General features: G+C 33.4%; 1 protein-coding gene across 4 annotated transcripts in view; it reads left to right on the top strand.

The window, feature by feature from the left end:
• LOC101892195 (uncharacterized) overlaps positions 1–13,522 on the top strand; it is a 108,653-nt gene that overhangs the window by 53,263 nt on the left and 41,868 nt on the right. For all 4 annotated transcript variants that reach the window (XR_009341860.1, XM_059120354.1, XM_059120356.1 and 1 more), the window contains one exon: positions 1,686–2,318. Coding sequence is in view for 3 of the 4 variants with exons in the window: in XM_059120354.1 (XP_058976337.1) it covers positions 2,060–2,318 (259 nt within the window). In the remaining variant the exon portion in view is untranslated. The remainder of the gene's footprint in view (positions 1–1,685; positions 2,319–13,522) is intronic.

Genomic DNA, 13,522 nt, shown 5'->3' with positions numbered 1-13,522 from the left:
GTAAAGCAGCCCTGCAATGTTCTCCATTCAATATTAGAATAGATAAGAACAATTGTGTGGCTGCGACTAGGTTAAGTTAGATTAGTTTCAGTAGTACGTAAGGAACAAATATTTTAAATAAAAATAGAATTGAATCAACAGCCTAACCGTTCGGTTGGTTTTCTCTTCTCACTCATTCGTTTTTACAATTAATTATTTACATAGATAGCTGAAAGTGGAGTATGTGGATCGGAGAGTCCACTCCGATTTCCTTTAAGTCACTGAATTCGAGAAAATATCGGACAAGCAAGCATTGACTTGTACCACTAAAATTCTAGTTTGAATATTTGAAAAAAAAAACAACTTTAAACAAAAATTTGCTAGAGGGTGATTTTTTAGTTATTATCTTTATGAAAAGGGCCAATGCATCCAGAAAAAAACTCAATTTGGAGCGGTTTCTGGGCTGTTGGCATCATCGGACCGTACTTCTTGAGAGATGCAGCAAATTGTAACGTAACTTTGAATGGTGAGCGCTACCGCTACCATGCGATGATATCCAAAATACAATATCCAACGTTGGACTAAGCGAATGGACTATTTGAAGCACAGCTATTATGTCTTTGTGCATTTGTTTGTAACATAGAGAAAGATGCGAGGCAGCCTCATAGTTCCTCTTGTCTCATAGTTCCTTGTGTCCAAGGTCTGCGGCCAAAATGTTTGCGTGCCCAAGGCTTTGATACACCCTCCAGAACATTTTCGCGATAATATTCGGCATATATTCTGATGCCACGGTCGATTAATACGAGCGGAGAGCGACCATCGGATGTTATGTTACGAGCCATTTTTCGGCCACTGCGACGCTGATTTCGATCAAGTCGCTTCTTTATTTTTCGAACCATTTCTGCTGATGTTGCAGTTTTCTTTCGTCCACTTCCACGGATGTACGAGACACAAAAGATTTATTCACATTTAAATGCTGGAGTGCTCTAACGATAACCACTTGTGGTTTTCCAGCCAAATATAAAGAAATCCCTTGAGTTCCGTCACAAATAACTTTTTTTCTGGAAAACTCTCACCAAAATGCTTTTGTACACTTGTAAACAATATAATGAGCTGTCACTGGAATTTTGTATTTTTGAATGTTTTTTGTATTTTGAATGGTTCTGCCACAATTTTCAACCAAATTAGCTGTACCTAGACAATTGGGATTCTCGGTGAGTCAGTTTTGTCCTTGTAAAAAAATGTTCGATTAAGGTCCACTAATAGGTATAGACCCAATGTAACAATGCCTCCAGATTTTTGGTAGTTTTAAGGTTTTTACCAAATTGCCAACTCTTTGGGTTATTTTTTTTATTTTAATTAAAACGGATTGATATTTTAATTGTACATGTTCTACCCTTTTCATTATTTAATTTTACATTGATAAGCATAGTGGTGGTGGGTATAGAAAGTTCGGCCCGGTCGAACTTAAAGCACCTATTATTTTTTTTAACATAAATATTTTGCTAAAAATTTTTGAATTCAAAATTTTATTGGTCAAATGGGATAACGATTTTCTGTAGAAATCTTTCAATTTAACGTTAAATATCAAAAAAAAAAAAAAAAAAAAAGATACAGAAAGACTATTTAACAGTCTTCAATATCTCCCTTTAAACACTTTTCTTTTCATTCCACTAAATTTTGTTTAACATTTCTCTCCATTTCAGGTCAAATACCAAAGTGTCCACATTGCAAAAACCCGCTAACCTATTTTTTTTAACAAAAAATGCTACGAGTGTAAATTATTTTTAATTAAAATAAAAAAATCATATTTCAGACATGTGATTGAATCATTATAAAAATTTTTCAAAATTATAGCAAAACAAAAAGCCAGAACAACAAAGCTATCATTTAAAAATTGTATTTAAGTGTTACAACGGAAAAAATAAATTGTAAAATTGCACAAATCAATTTTGAGAAAATAATAATAAGAGCAAAACAAAACAAAAAGAAAGAAAATATTTTCTTAAATCAAATAAATTGACATAGAAATCCGATTGGTGCACCGACAACCCAGATTGGGCAATATTAAACAAATAACATGGCCGTAAATAACGATCAGCAGCCACAGTTGTGGCCACGCCATTTAAAACGCCTGCAACACAACCCGCGGCAGCGTAAACCACGAAAATCACCACCACAAAGTTGGCTAACGATTTTGGCCATTTGCAGCGTGTACCTCTGCTGTCTAATGCACATTACCTCCGCACATGTGGCGCTAACTTATCCACCTGCACGAAAATACGATTTAGATTTCTTGGATAATTCACGTACCAAAGGACCATGCGGAATGCCTAAAGGTAGGTAGCGAAATGTTGTGGCATTTGCAAAAAGTAAATAAAATATGCCACCGTCAAAATATCATAATAGAAATTGAGTTAACAATTTAATGGATAACACCAGTAAATATTTATTTCCCATTGTGGGAACTAACATGTTTAATACCAAAAATATTTTCCAAGGAAAGTCATAATCATTCGTCTTATATTGAACTAGCTGAACCTGGCACGCTCCGTTACTCATTTCGCTTTAATATGCATCTACAATTTTGTATACACATAGTTTGTTGTACAGGACATTGCATATGAACCTACATACTTCCCCGTAACAATCGGTGTCTCAATTAAATTGTTGTGTACTTTTTTTATTGCTAGAATTTTAAACCAACTTCCGTCATACATTCCAAACTTCATTGAAATGTGACATACATAGCGTGTTTGGTGCATCAAATACATGAAATCGACCGAAAACATATATGGTACCTATATTCTAATCTGAACCAATTTTAATATGATTTGGCGAATTTATTTTTGTAACAAATTCCGTTACTCATTCCAAATTGTATATGAGCTACATCTAACTCTGAACCGATTTCAATATAAATTGGCAAATTATTTTTTTTTATGAAATGCCACCACAGATTTCAAATTTCATTGAAATTGGAGATACATACCGTGTTTGTCAAATACATAAAATCGGACGAAAAAATATATGGGAGCTATATCTAAATTTAAAATAATTTCAATATATTTGGTAATTTTTTTTTTTGTACCAAATTCCGTTACACATTCCAAATTTTTTGACAGTATCTATAACCGATCAAAAGATATGTGCATACAACATCTAAAATTTTTGGGTGTACCTCCGAATGATATATCTCCAGTCCCAGGAATTTCAAAAATGTATATAGCCTATGTTACATTCAGGGGATATACCCTCAGCCATATGGCTAGAGAGGGTATATATAATTTGAAACGGCCAAAATGTGCCTCATCGAAATAACGGTTTTAGACCCTAGGTCCCTTTGGACCAATTCCATTTCAGAACATTTGCAATCGATTTAGCGATGTCCGTCCGTCAGTCGGTCTAGCTGGTGCATACGATAACTCTCGAAGACAGTATCCGATTTGATCCAAACTTGGTACATCGTAATAATATTATCAAACTTTAATCGAGTTCGGAAATATGCATGATCGGTCCACTCCTTCTGGTACCTACCCCACAAAAGGTCGAAATTTCAAGATAATATTTTACTGCACAGAAAGAGAAGGGATAATCCGATTTTTCTCCAACTTTGCAAATCCTAATATTTGCATCAGTGCTAGGTCAGGTGCGAAAATCAAGTACAAAGAGTCAACAGTTTGAATAATTATAACTCTTATAAAATGTGATGTTAGATTCAAATTACACACATCACAATATTTTTATTAAACCAAGGTTTGGTGTAAAAATGGAATATATCGGACCACTCCTTCAGGTACCTCCCCCACAAAGGGTCAACATTTTTAATAACTACAAAACTTATAAAACACGAAATTAAAATCCGAAACGATCATAAAATCCGAAAAAAGCATCCGGTTCTGTTCATATTTCACACATTCCATTATTTCTACTAACACTAGATCTGATGTGAAAGTGGGATATAACGGCCCACTACCCTTACATCATCCAAACGGTTTTACATTTTGTTTTATACCCCACCCTCCAAAATATGGAGGGTATATTAACTTCAGTTTGTAACTCCTCGAAATACTCACACCAGACCCAACAAAGTATATATATATATATATATATATATATATATATATATATATATATATATATATATATATATATATATATATATATATATATATATATATATATATATATATATATATATATATATATATCTATATATATATATATATATATATATATATTTTGCACACATGTTTAATTTTCTAGTAGGCAGGTTAAGTCCGTAGATGGGCCATGTAGGTCCAAGTTTTCATATAGCCCCCATATATTTGGTATTTTAATGATTTTAGCGACATTATTTACCGGAAAATTTTCCAAATTCGTTCCAAATGGTGGAGGGTATTCAAAGTTCGGCCCGGCCGAATTTAAGCAGCAAGTACATAAGAAGCTTGAAGTCGTGGCTAGGCATATTTTGTGAAATTTCATAAAGGGAGTACAGAGCCTCACTAAAATCCTGCCGTCGTTATCCATTATAACTTGACATTAATATGCCTAGCCTTGACTTCAAGTTTTTTATGTACTTGTACCCTTACTGCTTTTTTACTTGTTCTTGTCTAAATGAAAATCTTTTTATTTTGTCTTTTGCAAAGCTTTGTGTGAGTAAGTCGTCAATTTTGAAGATCAATAAAATATATTGAATTGCAAAACCATAATTAAATTATTTTAATAAACAAAGTGGAAACCTAACAATTTTCAACCCGCTGAAAATGTAGACTTATGGACTTAAAAGTAAAATAAAAATAGGCATTACTAATCAGGTTAACAACACATTATTTTAATCAAGACCAGACGCACGAAATATGTAGTTATTTTTTGGGATCCTTTTACTTTTTTGCCGGTACCAACATGATTATTCTCCATTGAATATTGGCAAGATGGTGACAGTCCATAGTCGATACATAAATTTTTAAATTTCTCATTATTGCTTCTTTAAGAATATGCTATAAAAACTCTAATAGTTTTTCTTTTCTCTAAACACATTGATTGCAATGCCTATTTATTGCCCAAAAAATACTCTGATCTTTGCATTATTATATAATACCTAAAAAATTATATATATGAAATATTAAGTAATCCAAAATTAATTCACTTTTGCTCCCAGCTCCCTTCAATAAATCCAATTTTTAATATAAAAATTATGTTTTTTTTTAACATCAATGAACAGCATCACAACAGACAAATTTTCCTTCTCCTTTTCATGGTTTGTTTTGTATATTTGCATTTATGAGAAAATCGTGGGAAATTTAGCGGGTATTTCTTTTTGTTTTTTTTTTTTCCTTCGATACGATCAGCAGACAGACGAAATGTATAACAGTAACCCACAACCAGCAGCTACAAAATAAATGCTCAACGAAAAATATAAAGCATTTAAACGTTCCCAGAGACAAGAGTGCCTTGTTACCGTTAACAAAGTTGGAATTAAACCAAATGGCTTGGCTTGTTTAGTTTGCTGTTCAGTGTTGCAGTCAGTCTGCAAAAGCAAAAAAACAAAACAACAAAAATAAACTGGGTCAGATGACCTTCAACTCACAAACCAAATTTCATAATGAAAAAAATTCGATAGATTTACATTTCAGAGCCAACTACAAAATAGACGAAACATGATATGCTGATCCAAATATTACACAAGCGAATTATGCCGGGAATTAGTTCTAATTAAAATTCAGGGAATTAGTTCTAATTAAAATTCAAAAATGGAGTAAAGTTTTATTTGACGGTTTTAAGTCAATGTTTTCAATGAATTTCTTTTCGATGCATTTTCTCTTCTATGCCATGTCAAAAATAATATGATAGATAATTTAACACAATTGTATTATGGTCATTAATTTTTGAATGCTTCGATTGTGTTTTTTTAGATACCAATTCTTTATGCTTTCTCTGCAATTCATAATATTCTAAACTACCGTTTTTCTTTGTTATATTGACAAAGTTCTAAGGCCACTGCATTTTTATAACCTCAGCCTCAGTAAATCGTGCCTTATAGAAATAACGGCTTTGGACCCTAGACCCAAAGGTGTCAGAGTGTCCGTATGGCTAGCTGGTTCGCACGATAACTCTCGAAGATAACTCTCAATTTGGTCCAAACAATATCGGTCCACTCTTTGTGGTACCTCCCCCACAAAATGTCAACATTTTCACAGAAAATAATTTACTTTATAGAACAAGAACGGATCTCCATATTCTGAACAAACTTTGTAAATCCAAATATTTTCGAAAATGGACAATATCGGTTCACTCCATCAAGTACCTCCCCCACAAAGCGTCAACATTTTGAATAATCATAGATCTTATTCTCTTTAAACTTAGTATATCTCAAAGATTGTCTTAAGTCGAGATCTTATGTGAATATCGGCCCTCTGGTATTGAAAATGGGTCAAATATCGTTAGTTTAAGGTTGTTTTGAGCGTTAAAATCATAGTTTTGAACCGGAATGTCCGTAAATTGGCAGTTGTGTTTGCAGTATGTGAGGAACATCCGTATAGGACTATTTTTTGTTGTAGATACCAAATATTTGTACCTATCTATATTCGATATTTTCCTTGGTATTTAAAGTTGGTTATACAGGCCAACCTTTTTACTATAGTCTTCATATACCGATTTTTGGTATTTCTAAGATTTTAGCTGCATTTTCAACGAAACTATCTCGAAATTTGTATTTGGAGTTTGCAATTTGTTCCACCACCTGTGGTAAAATCTGCCTATGCAGGTCCACCTTAGAATTGGTATTTGGAGTTCGGTGCCCCTCTGTCTGCCTTTCTTTCTAACTGGCTAGTGCGCTCGAAATTCACGAAGGGGGTATACGATTTCTTCCGAACTGGGTACGTCGTAATATTTTCACTAAACTTAGATCTGGTTTGAAGATGAGCAAAACAAGTCAATATCGGTTCAGATTTGGATATAGCTCCCACATAAATCTTTATCCAATATCAGGTTTATTGTGCACCAAGTGGCTAATATCAGCCCTACCGAACTGAAACTTAGCAATTCCGACTGAATTTATCCCAGAAACAAGTACCTCAAATTTTACGAAAATCGGTTCAGATATAGCTATAGCTCCCATATATATGTTTCATCCGATTCGGAGTTTTGAGTCCCTCACATGCGTAATATGCATTCCACAACAATGATTTTTGGTAACAGATATCAAATACAGCTCTGTAATAAGTATCTGAAATGTTGTGAAGATAGTTTCAGATTTGGATATTGCTCTCATATATATCTCTATCCGATACCAGGTTTATTGTGCACCAAATGACTAATATCGGCCCAAATTAAATTCCGACAGAATTAATCCTAGAAACAAGTACTTATTTTTTTAAAATCGCTTCGCTTATAGATATATCTCTGTAATATGCGTAAAATGCACTCTACACCAATGATATTTGATGACGGTTGAGATTTTTCTATAGCTTCGATATCAATAGATTTGTTCATACTCAACCTAATTTTTCCATTTGGTGAAACTCGGTCCGGTATATCTATTGATATAATAAATATTTTTTAATATAAATCTTATCGAAGTCATACAGCAATATTATGTGGTACTAGAGGCACAAAAGCCTCCGTCAAAATTGTTGAACATCGATTCAGAGTTGGATATAGTTCCCAAATTTTGATTACTCTAAAGCCATGAGACTCATGCATATAAGGTTCATAGTTAGTATTATCTACTTCACATAAATTCCCAATACAAACTTTTTTGTTACGGGAGGTCTGCTAAACACACAGAGTGGTGTAGGGTATCATATGGTCGACCCCGCCCGACTTTTGACCTTTTATTACTGGTTTGGTTATTATTTTTGCCATACTTGAACGATTACTTCATTACATCATTATAATTTATAGAGTTATTATACGGAATACTAAATATATTTTTTTTAAAAATTTCTTTACTACCAAACTGCGAAATAAAGTTGGCAAAAAGAGAAAAAAATGCCATGTTGTAAGACCAGTAGTCTTATTATTGTATCAAAAATAATAAACAAAATTTCCTTTACCAGCAAAGAGAAAAAAATATAATTCACCTTTATTGTCATAATTGATTATGTGTTTTGTTAGCATAAACAAAACAACAACAGCAATCTCCATTTTTTCGATTTAATCGCAACCCATCAAAATATTGGCCAAAATTATTACAATAATAATAATAATTGACGTTTGTTGTAACCAAGTGAAATTTGCAAACTAAATTGGGTAAATTTTTAGTTTATTTGCTAATTATTTTAACGCGCTCAGAGAACCAACGCTGAGAGCGCTGTTGTTGACTGACCATTGTAAGTTAGTAGATTTTGGCTACGATTTCTATTACAAGCATATTTTTTGTGGCCGAAAGTAAGTAAGTGGTGGTGGTACTGGCAAATCAGCTTCTATGGCAGACATTCCACACACAATTATGAAGGCACAACTGATATTGTATAATTTTCTCGTAGTTGGTATTTTTTTGTTTATATTTATAATTTACGTTAAGCATAGGCAAACTTTAGCTATGGCACGCCACAACAAAAAACAAACAAGCAGCAAACAAACAAACAAACAAAAAAGTTGTGCAACGCAAGAAAACATTAATTGAAAAAATAAAAACAAAACAAACTTAGCATAAATACCCCCGAAATGTGACACCTGCCTGACGTCGTTATGTATATTCAGTCCATTAGTTACTCATGTATGTATGTATGTACATTACAACACATGCCAAAACGCAGGTTCAAACAGTTGTGTAAATAAATGTGTAGATATAATATTCGACACTATCAATGCAATTTGTTAAAATCAATGTTTAAAATGGTGCTAAAATTCGGCACGTCCCAAAAGCAGATGTTTGTGTATTATTACGTGCAATTATTTTAATGTTTATTTATTTATGTAATATGCGCCAATGTAAAGGCATTAAACGACTTTTAAGTGGCAGCTGGTCAAGCGTGATCAAATATTCCGGAATTTCTATGTCATAGCCAGTGTGTAATTACAACAATTCCTTGTGGGAGTTTGTGTACTTCATAACGATGGATATACGAGACAGCCTTTTATGTTTGTCATTTAGCTTATAATAACATGTTTACATTCACATTTTTATATCCTCCACCATTGTATGAAGGGTATATTAAGTTTGTCATTCCGTTTGTAACACGTCAAAAAATACATTTTAGACCGCACAAAGTATAAATATTCTTGATCAGCATAAAATTCTATGTCGATTTAGCGATGTCCGTCCGTCTGTCCGTCTGTGGAAATCACTGTAGCTTCTGAACGAAATGAAGTAAGTTAATAAAATTTTACTCAAATGCATATTATGTCTACAGGAATGCAGGTCCACGTTTTGGTGATTTAAGTGATATTAATTTGGACTTGAAGTTCGTTTTGGATACTAAAGCATATGACAGAAAATTGTCTGTGCAGGTCCACGTCTTCGTATAGCCTTCATATAATGGTGGTATATTCGGTATTTTGATGATTTTAGCTACATTATTCACCGATTTTTTTTCAAGTTTCGCATTTGAATATTCTAATGGCTTATGACAAAACTTGGCTATGCAGGTCCCGCCGTTGTATAGGCCCCAATACAACGGCTACATTCGGTATTTTTAAGATTTTAATAGAAAGAAACTTATTTTATTTTTTTAAAATTGCCAATTTTGACTCCGTCTTGTCCCATCTTTACACTTCTATGTCTTTGGGTTCTATATAGACATAGAAGACATACAAGTATTAAAACAGGACAGTACCGAGTCAAAATATGGCAACCAGGTATAAATATCTCCGTTGTTACGATGTCATGATAACATAATTACCAATGTTAAGTTGCTTTAACATCAAATGCAATTATCAATTAATTGACAAACGTCAATGGAATACATTTTTGAGTGAAAATTTTTGATTTGCAAAAAAATGTTGGTCGTAAAAATGCTCTGTAAACCAAAAATTTGGACTCAAAATTGTATTCCATTGACGTTTTCGATTAATTGAAAATTGCATTTGCTGTGAAAACAACTTAACATTGGTGATTATGTTGTTATGAAATCGTAACAACAGAGGTATTTACACCTATCCTGCGCACACACTGACTAGGTCGACTCCAAATATCCTGTGACGGATTTCGTCCAAAGAGACCTGAACCGTTATGTGGACGAGACATATTTCGGACCTATCAAATGATATATACCCTCTGTAGACACCAACATTGCTAGAAATATCCATTGAGACCATTTCGAGGGTCTCAGAAGGCATTTCGAATTACCACTTTGGCAACCCTTAACTTCGTCGGTGTCTGTAGCAATAAGGCGGGGGTTTAAATATTCAGTATTTTTAGTACTTCTCAACACCGACACTTACGTTTTTCTAATTATCAAGTTTTCGAAATTTTATTATTCATGCTTATAATCCACAAGGGTACAAATAAAACAATTAAGAAATGTAACATGCAAAAAAGCAGTAAGTTCGGCCGGGCCGAACTTTGAATACCCTCCACCATTTGGGACGAATTGCGAAATTTTCAAACAAATAAAATCTATAAAAACTCTGTTAAAATCTTAAAAAAATGTATATCGAGAGGGGCCGATATATGGGGATATACGGTATGGTGGACCTATATAGATAATTCCTTGTGAAGAATTTCAGACAATTCCATTGAAAATGTGGCAAAAATCGTCAAAATACTGAATTTCGGCAGGTACCGTTATATGGGGACTATACCAAAACGTGGACGTATATAGATAATTCTCTTCCAGGGGATAAAGTAAACACAAGCAACTCCTTGTGTGGAATTTCAGACAATTTCATTGAAAATTGTGTCTAAAATCATCAAAATACCGAATATTGGTGGTACCGTTATATGGGGGCAACACGATATCGTGGATCGATATAGCCCATCTTCAAACTTGACCTACCTGTAGACAAAAGACTGATCTGTGCAAAATTTTAGCTTCCTATCCTTACTATGTATGGTGGAGGGTATAAAAATGTCAGGCGAGACCGAGATCCAAAATTAACCCAAAGTGGACAAACGCAGCATGACTTGCAATATTTACTTAAAATTTGGGAAAAAATATATAGAAGGGATCTTAATTGGAAAAGCTTTCTAAAAAATTCTCAGAGGTATTTATAGACTGTATCTGATATCTTGTACTGAATACATGTAACATTTCTAAGGGAGCTATAGATACATCTGTAGTGGAATTCTCTAATTCATTTTTGAGGTACCGACAAAAATCGGTAGCTTTGAAACACGAATTTTTTGATATAAAAAAAGTTAAAGTTGACAACATTGGTATCTTTTTTTAGGTCCTATCGACTACTTTGATTTTGTCGTTAACTTACCGACGTTAATTACCGAAATTATAAGCATTTTTATTATAAAACTATGCATAGAAGTCACATCCAAATGTGAACCGAAAATAGTGGGATCATTCTTGGAACTTGTGAAATGTTACCCACATAAATCGGACTTAAATGCGACCTTACCTTTACCTATGATTACAAAACCACATACATAAATCTACCTATATATCTATATTATTCCTCTTTCTATGTTGCATATAAGTGTACAAAGACGTATAAGCCTTGCCACAGTGCTGCGTAGATTATTATATGCGTTCGCTTAGTCATTGCTTTTCAAATGTTCAAGCTGTGAAATTTCAAGAACCCAGCCTTATTGTACACCTGAATACAAATAATGACAAAATTGGAAAATTCTAGCTTTATTGATACAGTCGCTTATTATAAGCTGAACTCTAATACTCCTCCTAATCTATTTAGATTGCTATGATAGTTATAAACGCTGCACAGTACAAGTTTCAAAGGGCTAGAAGTTATTAACTGTGCCAACATACAACTGCATATACTCGTAGGTCTTACAATATATAACTGCATATGATTCCATAGTTGTTGTTAAAAAAAAACAAGTTTTGTTTGTTTTGTTTTTTCTCTTTAACTGATTTCCTTGATTTGAAAAGTCATCTTCTAATTTGTTGTTTTGCATTTAGTTTTTCGTTACGGTGAAGTAATTAAAACTTGTCTATCTTCCTATTTCCGAGTAGATACTCGCCAGCATCGATACGTGACAGAGTACCTCGGCCAACCCTGTTTGATGATAAAAGCCAAAACGAAAACAAAAACGACTTTAATTTCAACTTTGAGCAATGCACAAGTTTGCCCATTTAACCCACTTCTCCAAAGGGGAGCAAAAAAAAAAAAACTGAAAATAATTATTTTTACCAATCTGGGGTATTTTTGTTGTTTGTGAACACATTAGTTCCTCAAGCGGAATTAGGGATGACAATTCAATAAAAAAAATTTTATATGCATGATGGCATTTTATAATGAATGGGAGGCTTTTGAGTAGACTTCGGATTCCGTATATTCCTACTTTTTAATACTTGAAATAACCAAATTACGTCGGATCTAAATTTGTTTAATTGAAAAGCAGAAAAATGTATGTTTCGTTTATAGATATTTTATACCCTGGTATTGAGAGTGAGACATATCGGTCCACGCTTTGGTATAGTACCCTTATAACGGTACCTCCCGATATTCGGTATTTTGATGATTTTTTCCATATTTTTTCATGGATTTGTTTAAATATTGGTATTTGTTAGTCATAATGGATTATAGCTTCGGTGGCGGATCTTTGCATGTATAGGTCCACGCTTTGGTAGAGCCCCCATATAACGGTACATTCCGATATTCGGTATTTTAATGATTTTTGCCACATTTTTTCATGAATTTGTCTAAAAATTGGTATTTGTAGGTCATAATGGGTCCTAGTTCGCGCGCCGAAACATTGTATGTATAGGTCCACGCTGTGGTATAGCCTCCATATAAAGGTATCTTCCGATATTCGGTTTTTGATGGTTTTTGTCACATTTTATCACGGATTTGTCTAAATAAATTTGTCTAGCTCCTTTGGCGGTACCTCCCGATATTCGGTATTTTGATGATTTTTGCCAAATTTGCCCACGAATATGTCTAAAAATTGGTATTTGTGGGTCATAAATGGTGTTTCCATTACCCTAAAGTGGAGGGTATTTAAAGTTCGGGCCGGCCGAACTTAATGTTTTTTTACTTGTTTTTTTTTTTTTTCAATATTTGTATATTATTCATATATCATATGTATGCCGAATATATGCAAAGCATGCAAATTTATACAAATCACTCCAGCTTCCGAACGAAATGAAGTAGGTTGATAAAATTTTACTCACATATGTGTTTGTTCTGCAGGACTTTTGGTATTAAAAATGAACTATACAGGTCCACATTTTAATATAGCCCCAATATAAATGTTCCGACAGATTTTTTCTGTTTTAGTCACAATTTTAACCCGAATTTGATGTAATTTGGCAGCATATGTGCCCATTATGTAAGAAAAATCCTTACAAAGAACTGTCAATATAGGTTTAAGTTTTGATATAGTCCCTATTTAACTGTAATTCTAAATATTTTGATGATTTGCGTCACACTTTTCACCGAAAATGTTTCAAATTTGCAATTT

This window comes from Musca domestica, unplaced genomic scaffold (genome assembly GCF_030504385.1).
Source record: "Musca domestica strain aabys unplaced genomic scaffold, Musca_domestica.polishedcontigs.V.1.1 17, whole genome shotgun sequence".
In the NCBI taxonomy this organism is placed as follows: domain Eukaryota; kingdom Metazoa; phylum Arthropoda; class Insecta; order Diptera; family Muscidae; genus Musca; species Musca domestica.
This window is presented reverse-complemented; position numbering and strand designations above follow the sequence as displayed.